The sequence below is a fragment of the Leucopleurus acutus genome (assembly GCF_964270905.1).
Source record: "Leucopleurus acutus genome assembly, chromosome: 11".
NCBI classification, from domain to species: Eukaryota; Metazoa; Chordata; class Mammalia; order Artiodactyla; family Delphinidae; genus Leucopleurus; species Leucopleurus acutus.
In genome coordinates, this window is record NC_139152.1 from 58,759,874 (window position 1) to 58,783,788 (window position 23,915).

Here is a 23,915-nt window from a genome sequence, read left to right on the forward strand (position 1 = left end):
CCCAAGCAGAATAAATGGGCCTCTGGCCCATTTGGAGTTTTCCCTCTGCAGAGAGTTTTAGGTTATCCATTCAGTTCTGTCAATCCCAGAACATGTTTACCTTCACTGCCTGATGAAGGGCTTCTGTCACTGGGTCTTGGTAAAGCTGATAAGCAAAGCGTCTTGGCCGAGGGTAATGAAGGAGTAACCAGAATGTGTTACCAGAACATTAGTCTCATGAAATGTTACAATGAGTTTTATGCCAGAAGGGATCAATGGGCAAATATATTTGGGAAAAACTGGGTTAAGTGAAGTAAACAGCTTTGTTTTCAAAGTATAGGATTTTCAGGCCCTTTAATAAGATAATGTGCAGAGCGAATCGTATAAGTGATAAAAATTTTATTTTTACAAACTGACCACGTTCCCTTCATTTTAAGATGCCATTAAATTAATTTAATGGTTTTTTTTAAAGGGGAAAAAGATTCAACTAGCAAAATTTTTTGACATTGTTTGTGAGAAGCTCCATTTTAGAAACGTTAAAATGTGAACTTGAAAATTAAGAAAGTACGTTATATGGTCACCGAAGTCTCTTCTTATGGAAGACATATTAACATCCCAAGCTATTAATATTCCGAGGAGCACAGTTTAAGAGATACGAGTCTAGAATGTTTTTTGAAAGGGTGAAATTCACTGTGAGCAGAGACCTGATCACCAGCTAATTTTTTTGTAGGAAAGGGCTGTCAAAAAATTAGTAATATAGGGTTCTGTTTGTACTTTATCAAAGCAAATAATTTATTAGTTCCAAGTAAAAAGTTTGCATTGTTTGGGGTTTTTGATGGCCATGAATCAAGTGTGTTTGAATTTCCAGGTATAACCAGAACTTTTTTCATGCTGAGAGCAGTAATGAAATACACAGTCAGCCTTAAACTAACAATTGACTATAATTCACATTAGAAGTATAATTGTAAAGGTAACCTTAGTTTATGAATTCCTAATTAATGTTTTCCTGTCTGTGGAGGACCTTAGCTTGTTTCCCGGTCTCTCATGACCTTGCCTACCTGGCTGGGGGTGGGGAACTTTCGGCTTTTAAAAGACTTATGCGCAGCTCTACTTCTTTCTGAAGATGGATGACATTCAAAATGACCATTTTAGGGCTTCCCTGGTGGGGCAGTGGTTGAGAGTCCGCCTGCCGATGCAGGGGACGAGGGTTCGTGCCCTGGTCTGGGAAGATCCCACATGCCGTGCAGCGGCTGGGCCCGTGAGCCATGGCCGCTGAGCCTGCGCGTCCAGAGCCTGTGCTTTGCAACGGGAGAGGACATAACAGTGAGAGGCCTGCGAACCACAAAAAAAAAAAAAAAAAGGACCATTTTAGTATCTCTACAGAAAGCTCAAAATAAGCCCCAGGCTTATTTATTCCATGTAGCGTCTTTGAACTAGTTCAGCTATTTGGACCATTTGAGACAAAGCTGACAAAAAGCTGGAAGGAATGCACTTTTATACATTCTTAATTGAGATGTTTGGGTGGATGGTAAGTTTGTGTGTTATTTGCAAGAGTAACTTAATTAAAAGTTAATAATATCTATTCCAACTCATTACTTTCACTTTTATGTCTTCTGTGCATATAGAAAAGTGGTCTTGCCTTGCAAGGAGCCCTGTATTTCTTTAAGTAGCCCCTTAGAACTTCACTTCTGTCCTTTGTCATTGTTTTCACTACCCCCTCCCTTGGTCTTTTTCTACCTGAGTGCTCCAAGGCCACACTTCCTTCTGACTATACTCTCTTTTGAGATCTTTGATATTGGAGCTAAGGGTATTTTACTCTAGCTGTATGTTTCACTTACAATATTGATCGTTGACATTACAGGTGTTTGTCATCTATTTATATTATAATGAGAATACCACCGTTATTTGGAATTAAAAAGTGAGCTCTCCATTGCTCGCTATGTTTAGAAACAAATCTATTTGCAATCCGGAATAGCTGTAAATTTTTTGCAACTCAAATCTTTCTTCATCATTTGTAACTGTATCCTAGGGGCCTCAGAGAGCTATCATAATACTGCAGATGAAAAAAAAGACCCCCAACAACCTATTTTAGATATTTGGAAACTCATAAAAATAGAGCTGCTTTGGTAACTGTTCATTCTCTGTGTGCTAAGCTCTGTGCCCACTTGATTTTATCCTTACAGTAGCATTGCAAGTCAGTAGTTGGAGTCTCAGAACTTGATGAAGATGCTAGTAGGATGTTTTGATGGAGAGTATGGGGTATGGTGTGGTGTGATGTGGTAGGAAGGGTCTGAACCTGAAGTGAGCCCAGCAGGGTTTGAGTGCCAGCTTTGTTTTTTTTCTAGCTTTATTGAGAGATAACTGACTTATTTAAGTTTAAGGTGTACAATATGTTCATTTGATATACTTATCTATTTTAGAATGACTACCACGATAGCGTTAGCTAACACTTGCGTCACCTCATATAATTACCATTTCTTTTTTGGGGTGAGAACATTTAAGATCTACTCTTTCAGCAACTTTCAAGTATATAATACAGTGTTATTAACTATTGTCAGCATGCTGTACCTTAGATCTCCAGAACTTATTTATCTTTTAACTGGAGGTTTCTGTCCTTTGACCAATATCTCCCCTTTCCCTCCAACCCCCATCTTCTGGTAACCACCATTCTAATTTGTGTTTGTATGAGTTCAGCTTTTTTTATAAATTTATTTATTTCTTTGTTTGTTTATTCATGGCTGCGTTGCGTCTTTGTTGCTGCGCACGGGCTTTCTCTAGTTGCAGAGAGCGGGGGCTATTCTTCGTTGCGGTGCAAGGGCTTCTTACTGCGGTGGCTTCTGTTGTGGAGCACGGGCTCTAGGCACGTGGGCTTCAATAGTTGCAGCACGCAGGCTCAGTAGCTGTGGCTCATGGGTTCTAGAGCGCAGGCTCAGTAGCTGTGGCGCACGGGCTTAGTTGCTCCGTGGCCTGTGGGATTTTCCCGGACCAGGGCTCGAACCCATGTCCCCTGCATTGGCAGGCAGATTCTTAACCACTGCGCGTACTGCAAAAAAAACCAGGGAAGTCCAAGTTCAGCTTTTTTTAGATTCCACATATAAGTGATATCAAACAGTATTTGTCTTTCTCTGTCTGACTTATTTTACTTAGTGTAATACCTTCAAGGTCTATCCGTGTTGTCGCAAATGGCAGGATTTCCTTCTTTCTCATGGCTGAATAATATTCCATATATATATATATATATATATATATATACACACCAGGTTTTTATCCGTTCACCCACTGATGGACACATAGGTTGTTTTCATATTTCAGCTATTTTGAATAATGCTGCAATAAACATGGGAGTGCAGATATCTCTTAGAAATAGTGTTTTCATTTCCTTCGGTTATATACCCAGAAGTAGAATTTTTGGATCATATGCTAGTTCTGTTTTCAAGTGGGTTTTTTTTGTTTTTTTGTGTGTTTGTTTTTTGCGGTACGCGGGCCTCTCACTGCTGTGGCCTCTCCCGTTACGGAGCACAGGCTCCGGACGCGCAGGCTCAGCGGCCGTGGCTCATGGGCCCAGCCGCTCTGCAGCATGTGGGATCTTCCCGGACCGGAGCACGAACCCACGTCCCCTGCACCGGCAGGCGGACTCCCAACCACTGCGCCACCAGGGAAGCCCTGTTTTCAAGTTTTTGAGGAACCTCCATAGTGTTTTCCTGAGTGACTGCAATAATTTACATTCCCACCAGTAGTGTACAAGAGTTCTCTTTTCTCTGCATCCTTGCCAACTCTTGTTGTCTCTTGTATTTTGATGATCTGAGTGCCAGCTTTGTTACTTCTTGATCTTGTACTCAGGGACAAATTACCTTCCTTATTTGTGCTTCAAATGTCTTCTTTAAAATGGAGATGTTCTTCTACCACTTGATGCTGAATGAGGAGCAGATAAGATGAAATACTTTTATGCTGTATGCTGTGCCATTGTCATTCCCACGTATGAGACTACTCGATCTCACCGTCACCCCTCAAATCCTAACTGCACTAAAGGCGTTATATTGTTGATTAAATAATTTCAAACTCATTTCAAGCCCCTAAATCCTCTGGATCCTCATCCAGAGCTAACTTCTTCCTGTGATTCAAAAGCCCTGACATTGAATCCTCCTTACTTTCTGTAATCAAAGTAAGATGGATTGCATTCTTCAAGCACAGAAGATTTGTGCAGTCATTTAAATTTCCATAAAGATGTACAAAAGAAGGAATTTTCTGGTTTAACTACAATAAATTAGGTTTTCAAAATCTTAGACTTGTATTAACAGAAATATCTGTGGTGTAATTCCATTTCTAGCAGAAGCAGAGAGAGATGGTTGAAATATTTTTTATGAAGAAGAATAGCTGAGGTAATGTTATATCGAACTATAGGAATTTAATTACCCCATTCCACAAATGTAGTTTTCAAATAAAGGAGTCGAAAGGATTTCCAAAGCTATTCTTCTGAACTGTGATATAACAACCCAGAACACATTTAGTAGATGTAAAATGTATTACTGTACATTATGAGCCACAATGAATGAAAGAATAATAAGAAAAGCGACGTGAGATTGAACACACAGTGATTAAAAATCTCTTTGCTCCCTTTGTAGAAATATTGTAATTTGCTTAGAATTTCATGTATTTGTCACTGTAAGGATGGGCATTTCTGGAATATTTCTGATGGGTGGATATCATACTGGGGAAAGGTCTCCCGGAAAATGGAAATGCTCTCATTTGAGGGCTTCGGTACAGACTAGGTGTAAATAAGAAATGCTGGGGGGGTGGGGGGGAATACATCACCTCAGGCCCTCATCATTCTTTTCAGAGTCTGAAAGTCTGTCCTTTATAGTGTCCATATAAAATCATGAAAGTTGTTAAGAGAGTAAATCCTAAGAATTCTCACCACAAGGAAACACATTTTTTTTTTGCTTTTTCTTTTTTAATTGTATCTATATGAGATGATAGATGTTAACTAAACTTCTTGCGGTTATCATTTCACAGTATATGTAAGTCAAACCATTATGCTGTACACCTTAAATTTATACAGTGAATTATGTCGATTATACCTCAATAAAACTGGAAGAAAAACTATTCCCTTAGCAATGAAGAGACGGCAGGGTGAATTAGGGACTCCTTTACTGAGAAGTCTTTACAAATCTTTACAAAAACCTTCGTTTCTCTTCCTTATTACAAAAATGACACATATTCATTGTAGAAAATTTTAAAAAATGGATAAGCAAGGAAAAGAGTCTAAAGATCATTTGTAACATCACAGCAGAAATAACCAGTGTTAATATTTTGGTATAGAGCCTCCTAGTTTTTCTGAAAGGTCATTTTGCCACGTCAAATAAGAACTTAGTAAAGGGGAGTCTTGGCTTTGGAAAAAGAAGCAGCAAGATGTTCATCCATTTATCAAACACTTGTGCTGTCAGGAGGGACTTTATCTTTTACACCAACAGAAGAAAGAATAAATTGGAAGTACTCTAGAAATATGGGGTTTATGACTTTTCACTCAGGTAAGTTGCAAAGTGTTTTAGTGAACATCAGATGTAGCTCATGAGTTTTGTTTGCTTTTCCTTTTATTGTTTTGAGAAAAACGTTAGCACGTAGCACTTTTTTTTTTTTTTTTAATAAATTTATTTATTTTTTGTCTGTGTTGGGTCTTCGTTTCTGTGCGAGGGCTTTCTCCAGTTGCAGCGAGCGGGGGCCACTCTTCATTGCGGTGCGTGGGCCTCTCACTGTCGCGGCCTCTCCCGTTGTGGAGCACAGGCTCCAGACGCGCAGGCTCAGTAGTTGTGGCTCACGGACCTAGTTGCTCCGCGGCATGTGGGATCTTCCCAGACCAGGGCTCGAACCCGTGTCCTCTGCATCGGCAGGCAGATTCCCAACCACTGCGCCACCAGGGAAGCCCAGCACGTAGCACTTTTTAAAATTGAAATTTGGTTTTCATATATATTTTAATCTTCAGTCTTCAAATTTTGCATTTTTCTTGTCCCCATGAGTGAGTGCTCCTTTTGTCTAATGAACATTCACCCCTCTTCCTGTTCTTTTTTTGGGTAGGATCATGAGCCTCCTTCCCCATAGTACTTGATCTCAGATAATCATACAGGTAGGGAGGAAAAGGGAGAGCTGGAATGAAATAGAGTGAACCCTCCTATATATGATGACACTAGGTGGTTTTCCTTGAGCCTGTGCACTTTAGGGACTTGCTAGCAAGGCAGTATAGTGTCGTAGGTATTCAGAGTGCAGGCTTTAGAGTCAAATTACGTGGCTTCACATCCAGCTCTATCACTTACTGGCTGGGTAACCTTGGATAAGTTAGTTAACCTCTCTGTGCCTTAGTTTCTTCATCTTTAAAATGAGAAAAATAAGATATCAAGTCTTGTAGCTCTATTGGGGATTAATGAAATAATGCATTGTAAAGCTGCTTAGCACAGAGATGTGTTCAATAAACGTGAGCTAGTGTATTTGACATGATCGCACTCATAGGCATCGAGGTGGCCACATCAGGAAGACTCAAGTGCAGGAAAGGTCCCTGGAGGGTATTTCTACTCTTTGGGTGACATTGGTTAGTTCTGTAACTTTCAACAACTCAGGTTTTCCCTTCTGAAATGCAGACTCTGCAGTTTATATTACAAAGGGGTTTTAGATGGAGCCATCATGCTGCTTTGCAATGTAAAGTGTTTTAACCATAAATAATAAGGGCAAGGCCTCATCTAAATGATGTCAAGCTTCTGCCTGGAGATGGAGGAGGCCTCCCCTGAGTTAATAGCATACCTCCCCTGAGTGAACATAGAGAAAGGCAGGTTGCAGGAGACTGCCGGGGAGAACAAATGAATAAATATTGTTTGTGTCAGTGAGAGCACGTGAAATAGGAATTCCTGACTAAACTTTTCAAGCAGATCAGGAGTGATGCTGTTCATTGGTACATGCAGCACTCCCTGAATAACTCAAGAAAGCCATAAATTTGGGGTTTCAAATCTTGGCTGCCCACTCCTTATGAGTTCAAGTTCCTGAGAATTTAAGACAGGTGTTTGCAGTTTGGCTGTAAGATGGCTGCATTAACACAAAAGTATGTAAGGAAGTTATTGGAAGAATTCCAGAAGATGTTGTTTGCTCTAGTTTTGAATGTGTCTCCATATTTATACACAGAGGTCCTAGGTTGGTGTCTAACTAGCAAGGCTTGAAAGTTCTCTGTAATAAAACAAGGGGAGATACCTTAAAATAACATACTTCAGAAACGTTTAAACGTTTAGCTCTCATAAACACTGTTTTTGCACTGTTCACCTTTTCTTCTCTCAAATCTAATTAAGAAGAGTTCTTCCCAAGACAAAAGATAAAAGTCATGGCTATAACTGGCTAGAAAGGGGCATTGGACTCTGCTTCTTTGCACAGATGTTTAGCAAAGGCATGACTTTGCTGGATTTCTGCTGCATATCTTTTCCATAGCTCTGATAGAATGAATTATGGCCCGTTCATTTATTCATTCAGTGAATGAGCATCTACTATGTGTCAGGCATCAGGAATTCAACTGTAAAACAGGTAGGCATGGTCCTGCTTCTTGGGGACTTGCAGTTTAGTGAGGGATACAGATAAGGATTTATTTATTTATTAAGTTTTTTTTTTTTTTGATGTGAACCATTTTTAAAGTCTTTACTGAATTTGTTACAATATTGCTTCTGTTTCATGTTTTGTTTTTTTGGCCCTGAGGCATGTGGGATCTTGGTTTCCCTACCAGGGATCGAACTTATACCCCCTACATTGGAAGGCGAAGTCTCAACCATTGGACCACCAGGGAAATCCCACAGATAAGGATTTAAATATAACTTAAGTGCAAAGACAGGGAAAGGAAGGCGCTTGGGTCAGGTCAGGTTCAGGGAGAGGAATGCATGATCAAAAGTGGTTTCCTGGGGGAATACTTTCTCAGCAGTCAAGTTATTATTTTTTAATTTGCTGTTATATATGCTTACTGAGAGAATAGATGTTAATACTTCAGGGAACATTTGCATCTCAACAGGCTTTCTTCATATTGCAAAGTGCCTTAAATTGGGTTTCAGGAACTGTTGACCTGTAATTAAGCCTGCCATCGCCTATCCAGAAGGGGACTCTCTGTAGAATCAGAGTCCTGAGACAGGGGATGAGTCAGCCATGAACATGGCTATGGTCTTAGTCACCTCAGAGCAGGGAACCTTCACCTAAATGTCAGCTCTTGCATTGATTTAGCATTTGACACGTGTTTATTCATTTGAGTCTCACAGTGGCGCTTCAAGATAGGCAGGACTCATATTATTCTCCCCTGGCACACTCCTTGGTATCCACATGGTGCTATACACAAAATTGGTGCCCAGTAAAAATTTGGCAAGGAAAGGAATCTCCATTTTATAAATGAATAAAGGGAGGCTTAGACAAGTGAAATGACTTGCCCCAAATCATACAGTACAATAATGGCAGAGACTGAGCTGCTGGATTTTCCGCATCCTGACCTGGTGCACCAACCCACTTCTCAGGAGTTTAGGATGTGAAGGCAACGTGTGATCAGCTGAGGCAGCAGAGGCATGTGCCTGGTGTCCTGGAGGCAAGTTATTGTGACAGCAGTGGGATTCGGGCTCTTTAAATCATGCTACCCTCTAAAGGGGTTACAAATTAGAGTCTTCTGCTCTGGTTAATGTCTGTGAGGAAAGAAAAAATAGAGTCTACACCTTGATTAAACTTAAAAAATGGCCTGCATTTCCACTTCAGAGGCCATCACGTGACCATCTAGATTCCTAGCGTCTCTTGAAAAGACCAGCGCCTCTGGCAGTCAGACTGCCTTTACCCAAGGACACTCTTGGCAAGCGCTGAGTTGCTGTCCCCATTAAGTGGGATACATGATACTGAGTTGGGAAGTGAAGTTTCATCTCCAATCACCTGCCCTTTACTGCTCAGGGGACTCTATTGACCAGGGGACGGTAGAGAGAACAGAGGGAATGGCATTCTAGGCAGCAGCAAACATACCAGTTCTCTTGGTGGCCAGAGCTAGAGGGTAAGTTTGGTTAAATAGCTTCTCACGAGACACCAAAATATTTCAAGTTTACTGTCTCATGAATTCTCACTATCCTTTAGCAAATCTTTTTTGTGCCCATCAAATAATGCATCTGTATCCAATGTAAGTAGATTGCTGTAGTTTAAAGCAATACTATGTAGTATTTGGTTTTGTGCTGTGTAATATCTTTTTTTTTTTTTAAGATGTTGGGGGTAGGAGTTTATTAATGTTATTATTTATTTTTGCTGTGTTGGGTCTTCGTTTCTGTGCGAGGGCTTTCTCTAGTTGTGGCAAGCGGGGGCCACTCTACATCGCGGTGCGCGGGCCTCTCACTGTCGCGGACTCTCTCGTTGCGGAGCACAGGCTCCAGATGCGCAGGCTCAGTAGTTGTGGCTCACGGGCCCAGCCGCTCCGCGGCATGTGGGATCCGCCCAGACCAGGGCTCGAGCCCGTGTCCCCTGCATCGGCAGGCAGATTCTCAACCACTGCACCACCAGGGGAGCCCTGTAATATGTCTTTTCAGCATAAACATGATGTATTTAATTTTCAACCCAGCCTCATTTATTGTAGTCTCAGCTCTCCTGAGCTGGGTTAGTTGCAGTACTGTTGCTCACTGGCAAGGCTCAGAAGACTGGGCTTCCTGTTATGGCTGGTTTCTAGTGTGTGTTCCCCACTGGCCCCGGGTAGGTCTCTGATGTGCTACTTGACTGATCTAGGGTCCACACCCTAGATTGAAGGCACCTAACCCAGTGCAAGCCAGGCCAGGATGACCGTAGGCAAGCTAGACAGGCCCCTATCTTTCCTGACACACACCAAGCTCAGCTGTCACAAAGGTGACATAAACATCAATTCTAGGGCCTGCAGTCACCGAGAACAGAGGCAAACCGGATGGTGTAGTACGAACAACATGGACATTGGGGGTCAGGCACAACTGATTCCAGTCCAGCTCTGTTGCCCCCAAACTTGCCCAAGTAGCTCAACCTAAGCCTCAGTCTTCCCATTGGTAAAATGGGGGGTGTGATCTAGCGCTGGGACATAATAAGAATTCAATGAATGTTAGTTATTCGTTTATTTTTCTCCATTTTACAGACAAGGAACCTAAGACTCAGAAAGGCTAGGTAACTTTCCTAAGGTCAGGGAAATGGCAGACCCTGTCTTTGAACCTTGGTCTTCTGCTCCAAAGTCAAGCTCTCAAACCACCATATTATGTTAGCTTCACATCGCCTGCCTCTGGGGGTTGTGGTGAGCGTGATGTAAGGTGTTTAGCTCAGTGGTAGAGTGTAGGTTTCAGTCATTGGCAGTGATGATTAGAGGTAGGGGAGCTCAACTGAGCTGAAATTCTATCTAGAGCTTCAGTTACCTATAGACCCTTGTTGTCACAGGGACCCCAGTTCATAGGTAAGTCTTTCCAACCCTATTTACCCATATAGATGGTTAGTGTTGACTCTGAGTGTGAGAGATGATGATGGTAGTGGTGTTGGTTAGTGAATGGAAAAGAAACATGACTTCATTAATAAAAGCTTAATATAGAGGACAGCTTAGTGCAATGTGGTGGTAAAAATGGCTCTCCCTGTTAAACGTAGTTTTCTCTCCAGTTTTTAGACATACAATCATTTTGCAAGATTCTTGGTCTTGCCTGGAAATAAATAGGTAAGCAAATGCCAGCTCTTTAGTCCTAATGTCTGGGAGGGCGTTGCTTTTCCTAACACAGGGATAAAAATAAAACGACCCTCTAAAAGTGGTGGTGACGACCCTCAGCTTACTTGGGAGTCAATGAGAACCTCATTTTTCATACAGGCATTCGAGAGCTGACCTTTAAAATCACCACATCTGGGGAGAATGTGTGATTTGATGCAGAACATTTTAAAACGTGCCAAAGGATGAATGGATGAGGATGTGTTCATCAGTTTTCTTCTCCTTCAAGGAGCTCAGAGTTGCTTAGGTTATAAAAGTCAGTTCTTGGGCACTTCCAAACCTATAGCATTTGCTTCAGTAGGTCTTCTGTGCAAAGTAGATTAAAGCATATATATACACGGAACGCTGATCCATGCACCTGGTACGAAAATGATGGGGTGTGTGTGTCTGTGTCCTCAGAGTGAAGGTAGCCATTTGAAGGTAGCTAGTTATACAGTAAGTTCAACAAAGTGTCGTTTGGAAAAAAGATGGAATTTCTCTAAAAGAAGAGCCAAACTCTGTGAATTGCTTTGTTATGGAGGCTCACGCACTACATCTAGGGTCCAAGCAGTCATTCTGAATATAAGACCAGCTTTTGATTTGTGAACCCAAATACCTGCAGGCTCAGAAGACATTAAAAAGAAGCTTATTTGTATCCCTAAAGCCCTTTTTTAAAGAGCCACAGACTTTTGTGGAAAACGGAATTGGACTGGTGGTCATCTCCCAAATTCATCTCCAGGAGAAAATAGCATCTGTCTGATCTCATGGGTCATCATCTGCTAAATGAAGGTCCAGGCAGGGATGCTGATAGAAATTCCTCGTGGGTGCTAATTCTGAACGTCTGGGCAGTGAGGCACTTCGAGGGCGGGATTGATCACAATCCCCCCATACCCCGACCAAGCATAGTTAGCATTTTTCTTGACTCGTTTCCAGTCTTAGAAACAGCAAACTGAAAAACTTTCCCCCTTATGTTTTTGGATGAGGATCCAGATGTCAGAATTGGCGAATTTTCAGAGTTGTTCCTTGTCGCGAAGCCACTTAACCACAAGATTGCTGAGCTTCCGCAGGAGATACCTGCCAATCAGCCGTCATCCTGGCTCCTGAAGGCCTGCGAGAAGGCCGGTTCCTCCCTTCCTTACTGGCTCAGAGGCCCATTGGCTTTTGTCGAATGGGGCATAGAGAGAGGTCAAGGGACTGATCTATTTCTGAAGCTATAAGTAAAAAATGATCTGATGGCTACAGTAGAGGGGTTTTCATCTTTTCAAAATGTCTGTAATGTTGGAAAATGTGCTGAGGGTAGTAGTTACTGATCTGGAAGATTGGTATGGACACTGCTGGCTTAGCCTGCTGGGAAATTCTTCTTGCTTCACTATTTCCTCCCTTCCTTCAATATTTGCTAAGCACCTGCTACATGTCAGGTAGGGGGCTAGAGACCAGCCATGAAACAACGAAAACAAGTCAGACCCTGTCCCTGACCTCAGAGTCTGGTGGAGGGAGAGGCAAGAAGACTGGAGATTTCTTTCTGGATCTGAAAGTACAACACTGATGGTAGAAGAAGGGCACCTCATCCGGCAGACCAGCAGGAATTCGGCAAAGGGGCTGAGTGATGACAAGAGCATCGCAGGCAGAGCAAGGGTGGTGTGCGAAGGCCTAAATGGGAAGCTGAAAAGAGCGTGTCCGTCTGCACAATTGCAAATTGTGCAATTCCCTGGGCTAGGGCGGGGGGGCCCTGGGGGGTGGGCAATAGCGAGGGAGGGGGCTGGAGGCGGCAGGGGCCCTAAGGTCCCTGAGGGTCTTTTCTGCCATATGAACTATGGTCCTGTACTCTAGGCTGGTGGCGACAGCGAACATTTGTAATTGGGCCACCATATGGCCATCGTGACCTGACATTACGCCCTGGGGGTGGAGTGTCTTAGAGTGGATCCTGTCGGGGTTTTAGGGGTAGACCAACAGCTCAGGTGGCCCTGATATTAAGTGAATGCTTGTCATTCTGCTAGTCCATGAGCAGGGGGCAAGGGATGAGAGATGTTTCTTTTTTCTTTGTCTTTTTTTAAATTAAAAAATACCATTAAAGCCTGATGTAAAAACTAGTGTTACATGATACTAAGGCAGGTGGTCTCCTTTGAAGTTGAAAATGCTCTTGGATAAGCTGAAGAAGGGGCAATAAAACTGAAGTGGCCAGAGGGCACTTAAACAAATCATCCATTTGTTCTTGAAAGCAACCAAAAAAGATATAGGAAAGGGTAGTTAAGAAACACACAGAAAAATCCTGCCTAAAACAGTGCTGCTGAAAATCGCCTATGTCAATGTGTTCTTCACTAAAAGCTGTCTTCTGCTGACGCTTCTTTTTCTCCCTACGGGTGTGCCTTTTATATATGATGATCAATTTTCCACAAGAATTGCCGTAATGTTTCCTTAGAGCTTAGGTTTTTACATTTTAATTCATTCCATGGCTGTTCTTAATTGCTCTTTTCACAATTCAGGGTCATTGTTTTCTAGCAGACAGAACACACTCAAATCCCAACCCTTTTCTTTTTCTCAACTTGTTTTTGTCTGTCTGGCTTGAGGAGAACCCCTGAAGAAGGAGGCGGTCTCTACCATTCAAGTGGAGCCTGTGATCTGGTCCATTCTATACTTTGATTTACCTTTAACTTCCTATGATTTGCATTTTGGGTTCCCAGAAATCACTCCCCTCCCCCAGCCCCTCAATATTACTCTTTCCAACAACTTCCTCTCTTCCTGAAATCCCTCTGAGATCCCACTTATCCTTCAAAAAGTCCAACATAAACTTCATATTCCTCGTCTTCGGAGACAGATAAGCACACTGCAATTTGACAGAAATTTATGGTAGGATTAAAACAGAAGGACATTATTATTACTGTTGTTGCTGTTATTTTTATACTAGTCTTGTCTACCCGTTTGTATAGTACCTTTCTTGAGCATAGAGACCATATCTTTAGCTATTTTTGTAATCTCAAGTAGAGCTCGGCACAGTAGAATTGAACAAGTATAAATTTTAAAAGTGTATTGATTAAGTTGTGACCTGCCAAGAGCTATAGTGGTTTTCATTTAGAGGCTCGTGGAAAATATGAGTGTGGAGACAATCCTGCAAGGCATCTGAACAATAATCCCTAGGATCTAGACAGTGACTGTCCCTCGAATCTGTGAACACAGAGCGGGTGGCTTCCTTTGGCCAAGGGGAGGCTTCGAGATGGGGTGCGAGGGGCCAGTGGTTACAGAGCGGCTATAGCCCAGGACTGCAAAAAACCAGTGTCTTCCAGCTCTAAGTTTCTAGCATTTCTTACATTTTTGTTTCACACAGGAGTAGCCCAGAGTAAACTAATGAAGCCTGCAAAATCCCCCTTTCTGCTATCTTTTGAAGCCCAGTTCCAGAGGATGTCTCTAGCCAGTAACCCTTGCTCTGCAAACAAAGCCCAGCGGGTAATCGTTGCACCCGAGTGTGATTTGGCTTTATGTGTGACTCCTGGCAGTTTAAATGGTCAAAGAAACAACAACAAAAATCGATGTCTGGTGAGAAGTTTTCTATCTTGTGACATTTGAGTGGTGACCTCCATGGCTTAAGCAGGGCAGCCTCCATTTTCACTTTCGTTTCCCAGTGTGGATTTGTACAGTATTGCCTTAGCAGTTCTATTTCAAAGTTTCCCCCTTAGCTATCAAGCCTCATTTCTGTTCCAATCCTATTATTATTTGCAGTTTAATCAAGATTAAGGGAATTGTGGCCAGAGGTGGGAAGGTACTTGCTGCTTGTCAGCTGAAATTTGATGTGGCTAAAATTCAAACTCTAACAGCTGGGGATTCATGGTAGAGGAGTGAGTGGGTTGGGATCTTGGACCCTCTTCACTGGTTCAACAATTTTTCAAGTGTATTCTTTGACATGCTAGTTGTTTGATGGAAAGATGTTAGAGAAAGGAAGGCTGTGAGACACATGGCTCTTTTTCTGTGTTTTTATCTGCACTTACTGAGGTGCAGATCCCTGGTGTAAGAACATCTTTGCGTAGCATTCTTCCTTTCTGGGACTGATCCTCTTGTTATGACATGGGTGCCAAACAGAACGATACTCGTCACGCTTGTGTGGGAGCCGGGTCCTCTAGGCCCCAGCTTCATGGGTGTTGAGACCTTATTTTCTCGATCATGAAGAAGTGGTGGTGCTGGGGAGGGTAGGGGGAACAGAACCCAGGAGAGGGCTGGGGCAGCATGGCTGGCTGAGGGCACTTGGGGAGTGTGGAGTCATAGCTATTTATACCCATTCTGGAAGTAGTTCAGTATTTCAGCAACAGGGACTGTTGTGCTAGTTTGACGGGCTGGTAGTGGCTCTGCACCTGTAAGTGCACTTTGCTGGTGAGGAAACAAGGCGGGATCTGAAGTTAGGAAGCTGGAGTTTGACTCCTAGCTCTGCCAACCATGGGTCAAGGAATCTGGGCCGATCCCTTGATCATTGAGACTCAGCTTTCCCATCAGGACAATGGAAAAAATAGTAACTACTCTATCAAGTTAGTAGGAAGGGAGCAGACGTGCAGTAAGATGACATATGTGCGAACACTTTGTTAAACTGCAGCTCTACTGGCTAAGTTTTCCCATTATTTTGATGTCTTACTGTCGTGATTGAATTCTGTTGTTTAGTGAAAACTTCAAGTATGGAAGTGTTTAGGGTTGTTTAGTCAAACACCAAATATTGTATTTCTGTGCTTTTTGAGTTGTTGGATCTGCTTTTGGTATATTTTTCTTGTTCCCCTCTCATGTTAGGGTGTGGGCTTAGAAGCTACATAACTGAAGTTTATTTGAACTGTGTACTAGATAAGGATAAATGGGGTCTGGGTGAGGGCCTGAGGGATTCTTTTACATGTAAAGCAAATCAAATTTAGTGCTTAACCTTTTGTTATGTTCAGCACATCTCAGTTAGGGCCGTTTCCGACATTCTTTGCTAACTTCTTGGTTCCTGTCTGTCCTGCCTATGTGGATGATGGAATTCTAGATGTGGAATGATGTATGTATGCAATTACTTAGAAGTATATATTATCAGTGTGAAAAGGTCATATTTTTAGTGAAGGCAGTAGAGAATATACATCACTCACTGACTCACTCACTCACTCAGGCATTTATTAAATGATGTGTATAGACCGCTTTCTCAGACAAAGTAAAAGAAGTAGGTTACCTGGCTGTCTTCCTAGGACTTTGCACACCATTTTAATCCAATTTACGAATACAGACCGACTCTCAGGAAGAGGTGATATAATTATTTCAAAGGATTCAGAGAGTTGGGGAACTGGGAGGCAACAGGACCCTTCCAGAGGAAAATTGGAACAATAAATTTCTTTTTCACCAAGAATTTGAAAAAGGTGTACATCTCTTTAATTGGAGTATGGTATGTGCCTTAGCAAGAGCTTCAGGTACCTAACACCAAACGTAAAAAGGATGTTGCATCGTGTCCTTTTGTAAATCACTATGTGGGACCACGTGGATTTTGTTGGTGTGTTCAGTGTCTCTGGACGATGTTCCTTCCCGCTCTCACAATGTCCATTTGGCTAGGCCAGAACTGTTGCGAGAGTGGTGCACTACCAGTAGTGATCGGAAGATGGCAGCATTGGGCGACCTATCTCATTTTCTTAAGCACGCTCCCTGCTAGCTCATCCCGTGGCTGTGTTCCACAGCCGTGTTTGGATCTCAGATCGTCACTCAGACCTTCTTCTGCTTCATGACTATGTGTATGTAAATGACTCTGCTTTTCTTCTAGGGAAGAGGTCCGATGTATAATTCCTGTTTTGGTTTTCAGTTAATGATTATATGTAATTATAGTCGAATAAAATATTTATAAATAATTACTTATAATTAGTGGTATGTAGAACTTGGAATTCATGAACATCAGCTTTGCTGAAAGGTACCCTTCAATTTGGGAGGTGTTAATCTTAGTATTATTGTTTGTTTCTGTTTAAAAGACATTAGTGACCAAGACTCTGCAATCCTCTTTTACAGGAATTCTTATAGGGCTCAGGTTTCTTATTTTTTGTGGGGTTTTGTTTTTTTTTTTTTGATAATAGGTAGGATATTTATTCGGTAAATCTCTTGGGAATATATTACAGATCCACATATGGCAAGTGCTCTGAGGAAAACAAATTATATTTTCTTGAAATTTCAAGAAGCAATTAGCTACCCTTGAATTTTGAAGGGTCTCCAGGGGTCATCCAGTCCAACTCTAAGTAGGCTTTGCACTTAAAACCAGGCAGAAAACATGTGCAATTGCCCCCTCCTCCCCATTAGTGATCGTGCCCAGGGTCTGCTGCATTTTGAGGTCTATACCTTATGCATTTTGAGGCATTAGAAGCAGAAAGAGAAAAATTATCCTGAGCAAGTCCATAATTCAAATTTTGCCAACACCTGAGCTTCAGGTACATTTTATCATCCCTCTTTATCTGTTAGCCACACATGGAGCCGCAAATGGAAAGCTATCTCAAGGTGAAAGGTCTAATTCTCTGGTGAGAGGAGGCTATAGAAGCAGCATCTAGGCTCATTCCTTGGTCGAGGACAGCAGGAAACCAGAGGGAAAGGCAGCTAGGGAATGAGCAGATGGAACTGTGTAAGGTCAGAGTTTCTGGAAGGATTCCCAGATGAGGGATGGGGCCAGAGAGCATTCTAAGCAACGGGAAGGAAGACACCCAGTGGCTCTTCCCTCTGAGGTTACCCTGATTCTAGCAGCACAAGGATCGAAGACACACTGATAGATTTACCTTGGAATTTTTAGCCGTGTTGATGCAGACCTTTTAATTCCTGCCTCACACTAGGACGGGATGCCAGATCTAGGGGAAGCCCGTGAGAATGGTGCACCAGATTTTCTCAGGGACCCTCTCAGCCTGCTTTGATGTGGATCATAACCATGACCGTGCATTATGTGCGCGTTGATATAACGTAAGCAAAATTAAAAATGCACACAATAGGCTGACGTAAATGCTCCTGTAGCTGGCTCCATATGTGTACTATTCTGGAGGCTTTTGAACACGAGAGCACGTTTTTTCACAAACTCTTCTGTATTCAATGTTAAGCCTCCAAGGATTTCACATCATGTGCTATAAATGCAGTACAAATCAGAGAAATCAGCCAAAGACACACTAAGAAGATGTCGTGAGATTCTGGTTTTCCTGGTTTGGCCTTTCATTTCCCCATTTTTTTGGTGGTAAGGAAAAAATCATGCATCTATTAATCTTTTACCTGGAAACTTTAAAATGTGACAGATGTTGAGCTCATAAAACACTGAGCTCTAGATCTCTTAAATATCACCATCTAGACCCGTCCTGGGTAAATCACTTCATCCCCTTAAACTTGAGTTTTCCTTTTGGTAAAGTAAGAGGCTGAACTTCCAGGCTTCCTGTTCTATGGCTGTATGATCACTTCTCCACCATGCCCAGGACTGTGCAAAACTTTTTGGAGGACAGACTTGAGGGCTGTGTTTTAACATTTCTTTCTTTTTTGTAATTGAAGTATATTTGACTTACAATGTTATGTTAGTTTCATGTGTACAACGTAATGATTCATTGTTTCTATAGGTTACAAAATAATCACCATGATAAGTCTAGTTACCATCTGTCACCATACAAAGTTATTACAATATTATTGACTGTATTCCCTATGCTGTACATTTCATCCTCTGTATTTTAACTTTTCAACACATCTTCACATCTCTTATTTTGGTTCTTCTCATGAGGCCTCTGTGCTACTGAGTTCGCCCAACCCCCTGCTACCCCTGGCCCAAGTCATCCTCTAAGTCGCTCATCACCCTTGTCTTGACTGCCACTACCTTCCAACTGGTCTCTCTGCTTCCACCCTTGCCCCCTATAATCTATTCTTTACCGAGCACCAGCATGATCTTTTGGAAATGAAATCAGAACACATGTCTCTCCAGCCTAAAACCTTCCAATAGCTTCCCAGACACCCTTGGAAATACACATCTATCCATGCCTCAGGGCCTTTGCATTTGCTGTTTCCTTTGCTGGGAACACTCTTTCTCCTAGGTCTTTGTACAACTGGCTTGTTCATTTTCTAAAAGAAAGGGCCATTTTCAAGTAGGTTGCAGCTTAAAGGTCACTCCTGCAGAGAGGCTTTCCCTGATCCCTCCATCTAAAACAGCCGTATCCTCTGCTTGCTCTCTGACACTTACATGATATTATTATTTATATAGCAGATTTCGCCTGACATTCATCCTGTATGTTGATTTTTGTTGTTGTTACTTGTCTCATCCCAGGAGCATACCTGCTTCATGGGTTGGGGAACTTTGTTCCCTTGTTCTCTGCTAGAGTGGAGTCTGGCATATGATAGGTTTGTAGGAGTGTCTGTAGAATAAGTAGATGAATGAATAGACGTCATAGGCAGGAAAACTACAAGAGTAGTTGGGCCCAGAGAGGTTGTGGTCACAGAGCTAATTAGAAGCAGGGGTAAGACTAGGACTCAGGCCTCCTTGTGTGTGTCTTTCCTCCATGTCCTGCTGTCACACAAAAAGCCTAATCTAGAAATACTTCATTCACTGTTTATTTGTTCACCGGATATTTATTGAGCTCTTATTATGTTTCTGGCACTAGTCTGTGTCAGTTGTTCTCAGCCAGAAGTGATGTTTCCCCTCTGGGGACATTTTTCAATGTCTGGTCGCTGCAGATGGGGTGGGGGGGTGCTACTGGCATCTAGGGGACAGAGCCAGGGACGCTGCTAGACATCCTGCAGTGTACAGGATAGCCCCCTGCAGCAAAGAGTTATCCAGCCCAGCGTGTCAACACTGCTGAGATTGGGGAACTCTGTTCTAGATGAACAGACCGTGATACTGCTCTCATGGAGTCGATGGTTTTGTGGGGGGAGACAGATGACAAACAGTATAGTTCATACATAAAGACTATGTCAAAAAAGTGATGGGACAGAAAAGAAAGACAAGTCAGAACAGAGTAAGAGGGGGTGCCGGTGGGTGCTGTGGGTGGTGACAGGGTAGGAAGGGCTGTAATTTTCGCCTCTTTGGGAGATGAATCAAGAAAGGAAATTTTGCCTCTGGAGGCTCAGCTCCATGACCTGGAATGACGAGGCCTTCGGGTCCAGCCCAGGGCTACAGAGCATTGACTACTCAACGTCAGAGATCATCCACACATAATAAAAATATAAAACCCTCCAGAACCAAGGGACATCTTGACCTCCAGATAAGAATAGAGCAAATAGCCATGGGCTAGAAATAATCAGTATTTTCTGCTCCTTTTCAGGGATGTTTTCATTCTCTTTCTCAACCCCTTCATTGCTCCATCATCACTAATGCAGGACAGTGTTAATTTGATGAAATTTTTTATTGCTCATTCTCACTTTCCTCTCAGAGCACAAATAGTGTAATTTCAGCCCCTCTCAAGAGCATTGCGAGTTTTTTGGTTGTACGGAGATTTCTGTCTGTCTAGGTTGATTTCCTAGGAACTCAACAGAAGCAAGTGTAGATTTTAATATCTTGGGGAAGCTGTAGTAGTTGATGATGGTAAAACTCGGCCCAATGAAATCATTCTTACTATATGTATTTAATGTATATGCATATAAGTATGTATACATGTAAGTGCATACATAGGTATCCATTTAAGATTTCGCTAAGAAAATGGTAATTTGGTAGGTATATACTTGTTTTCTTGCTGTTTCCTGGTTTCTTCACCACAATTCTTTACCAAGCATTGGTGCATAGTAGGTACTCAACAAATGTTTGTTGAATGAATAAACAAACTGCAAAAATCAGTTTAGGATTACTGAATTCCAAGTTATTTTTCCACATTTACACGGTGCTACTGAACCACAACTTATTAAATATAGTAGCATATTCTTCTGGCATTATCACCGTGACATATTCATTCTTTCTAAATCTGTGTTTTTTTAAATTTTAGAGTCATTGCAAGGACTATGATTTGACTCATAGGGTTTCTGAATCCAGGAAGCATAAGACTCTTAGTGGTTAATACTTTTTCCATTTACCTTTAAACTAGGGAGGGATTATTAGGCAATAAATGTCAATAAATCTTCTTGACTTAAATGCGTTTTAATGGACAGTGCTGAAGAAATTATGCAGAGTGCACCATTTTATTTTGGGTGCCATTTTATTTTACAGAAGAACGTATTACCCATTTCACTGGCTGTGTGTCCACTTCTTTTTCAGTGCTATTTCTTCACTATTGAGTTTGGCCTTTGCAAGCAAGAAGGGCAGCTGCGGGCATATGGGGCTGGACTGCTTTCCTCCATTGGAGAATTAAAGGTATGAAGCTGTAAACGCAAATATCCTTCCCGAGCAAACTGGTTCAAGGTCATGGAAGATATTGATTTGTCTGTCTGAGTTTCTCTACTCGCAGATATCGCATGGATATTTAGTGCAGGGGATTTGGTACCTCACATGTGGGTGCTGACCTAACTTTTTGCACTTCTGAAAATGGGTCATGCCTTTCTGGGTTTGTGGTGTGACTCAAATGGATGAGCAGCCATGTGCACGGATCAACAGGAATGACAAGTGTATGCTCAGATGTTGGGTAACAAATGACTGGCCTAAATGTAGTGCTGAAAACTGGGCACTGAGCTAGCAGTGATCCTACTGATTGAAATTCCCTTGTAAGGGTGGCTTGGCCTCTCTCATTTCTGTCATCACCATGGCTCCCATGGATTCCCCAGCATCTGCGTCCCAAAGGAGAATTAGAGGTTATTTTAGCTTCTTCAGAATTAATGTAAAGTAAAACATTTATGGGCATATACAATAAAAAAAATAACACTTAAATAAATATGTGGTCCAAGAGGTATCTAATATGTGTAGTGATGCCTAAGGGATGCTATTTTTTTTTTTTTTTTTTTGCCTTAAAATACAGTTAAAAAATCATTTATTCAGAAATGTTGGAGTCTGGGGCATTCTGATCATTTAAATATTCTGGTTACTTAAGAATTGCTATCTGTATACCACTGGGGGATAGCAAGTTTTGATGAATTTAGAATGCATTGTGATATCTAATCTGGAAACGGTACTGAAAATAATTTAATCTTTCTTTGATTATTCAGACTAAGGTCAGGATTATGGACGATCCTAGGGTTTTTATTTTGAGTATTTATTATCCTTGCATAATGTGACTGGGATATATATGATGACTGGCACTTTTTAGATGTTCGTACTTTTGAAAGATGCAATTTAACTGTAGTTTCATTGAGTCCATTCACTTTATGACTTCATTCATTCATTCATTCCACAAATATTTGGTTGAGCATCTACTATGCACCATGTACTATGCCAGGCACTGAGGATACAAGGACAAATAATGATGATGAAGAATAAGAATATGAAGAAGATAACAACTGCCTCAAAAGACACTTAAATAGACTTTAGTATTTTAGGGGCTTTAAACATATTAACCCACTTAATTCTCATAACAACCCAATGGGATAAGTAACACCATTATCACAGATGAGAAAACTGAGGTATAAAGACATTAAGGAGCTTGTTCAAGGTCACACAGCTAATAAGTGTTGGAGGTGGTCCCAAGTCCAGGCAGTCTAGGCTCCAGGATCCAAGCCCTTGACCATTAGGCCCTATTGCCTGGGATCCCTGTTATCAAGGAGGTTACATTCTAGTGCAGGAGATAAATGACCAAGATAATACAGACAGTGTGACAGATGTGCCTGGCACATTTTAGCCCATGCCTGGGGAGGCTTCCTGATGAGGGTCCTGCTGCCCACGCTGATGCTGGAGGAGTGGGAAGGATGAATAAGGGACGGATGAGATGCTGGATCAATCAGCACATAGCAGTGTGTGTGCTCTACTCAAAGCCTGGCCCATTAAGGGAGCTGCCTGAGGCCCTGTCTGGCTGGAATAGATGATAATATTTAATGTAACAAAAGCCTGATGTAATGTGTTAAAATTTTTTTTTCTTTTCTTTTTTTTTTTTTTTTTTACTAAATTCTCAACAACAAAAAAATCCATTTGGGGTTAATCTCAAAGCCCATAGCAATAGCATGATGTCATATGTCTGTAAGACCTGTGTCTTCCATAGATTGTTTCCTGATTTCCCTGAAAAAAGAATTAGTCAGAAAATTATGTAGCTCTTGAGCTACATCTATTTACATTCTCTTCAGAGAGCTTATAAATGATACCAGGAACAAAAGAAACAAGTCTCTCTTATTGCCCCAACTTTCAGCAGGGTCCTCTGGTCTGGTTAATGAGGCGTGTGTAGGCAGCACTGGGGTGAATCTGTTGTTTTTGTTCCTATTGGTATGGACCGAATTGTCTGGAAATGGAAATCAGCCAGAAACATGTGAAGGGCATTGTCTGCCGTGAATCTTCTTGTTCTGGTCCACCACCTCTGGTCATTAGCATTCTTCCATTCCCAAATTTCAACACTCTATGATTGCTACTTTAGACCATTTTTACAACTCAGAAATTCCTTCTATATGAAATGTCTTCTGACTGTTCACAGAGAATATGTAACATGAGACCTTTCCTTAGAGTCTTAGCTTTACCCTCACCCCATCCCTGCCCCGCTCGGTGTCAGCGTCCAGAGCCTTCCCCCAGCGCTTGTGAATACATCTGTCCAACTTTTATTTGGAAGAACAAATGATAGTTCTGAGCCCAGGTGGGGATAACTTTATTATTATTATTATTTTTTGCGGTACGCGGGCCTCTCACTGTTGTGGCCTCTCCCATTGCGGAGCACAGGCTCCGGACACGCAGGCTCAGCGGCCATGGATTACGGGCGCAGCCGCTCTGCAGCATGTGGGATCTTCCCGGACCGGGGCACGAACCCATGTCCCCTGCATCGGTTGGCGGACTCTCAACCACTGCACCACCAGGGAAGCCCGGGGGATAACTTTATTAATAGCATTATAATAATTCCTGTGCAAACCCACTTACAGTTTTGAACGCAGTTACCTTTTGTGGTAAAATGTGTTTTTGCTGTTCCAATTGCAGGCCATATGTAGGTCTCGGGTAAGTTGTTGGAGGTTTTGGTGTAGTCCTTATACTTTTTACATAACTATGCACAGTTCATCTTCTTTCCTTGAACTGAACACATTTTAAAATGTGTGCTTTAAGAGGCTAAGTTTCCAGAGTGTAAATGTTGCACGTCAGAGCTGGCCAAGCACTTCCAAGTACTGTATCTATAGTTTGAAGGATAGCTTTCATTTTTCCCTCTTATTTTTTGACAGTGCTTATTTTTTATCTTTGAAGAGAGAAAAAAATAAATATGGA

At 41.9% G+C, this 23,915-nt stretch overlaps 1 protein-coding gene across 1 annotated transcript in view; it reads left to right on the forward strand.

The window, feature by feature from the left end:
* TPH2 (tryptophan hydroxylase 2) overlaps nt 1–23,915 on the forward strand; it is a gene marked incomplete at both ends in the record, with an annotated part of 90,070 nt that overhangs the window by 59,820 nt on the left and 6,335 nt on the right. Inside the window, one exon of the mRNA XM_082849968.1 lies at nt 20,856–20,951. Within this exon, the coding sequence (XP_082706094.1) occupies nt 20,856–20,951 (96 nt within the window). The remainder of the gene's footprint in view (nt 1–20,855; nt 20,952–23,915) is intronic.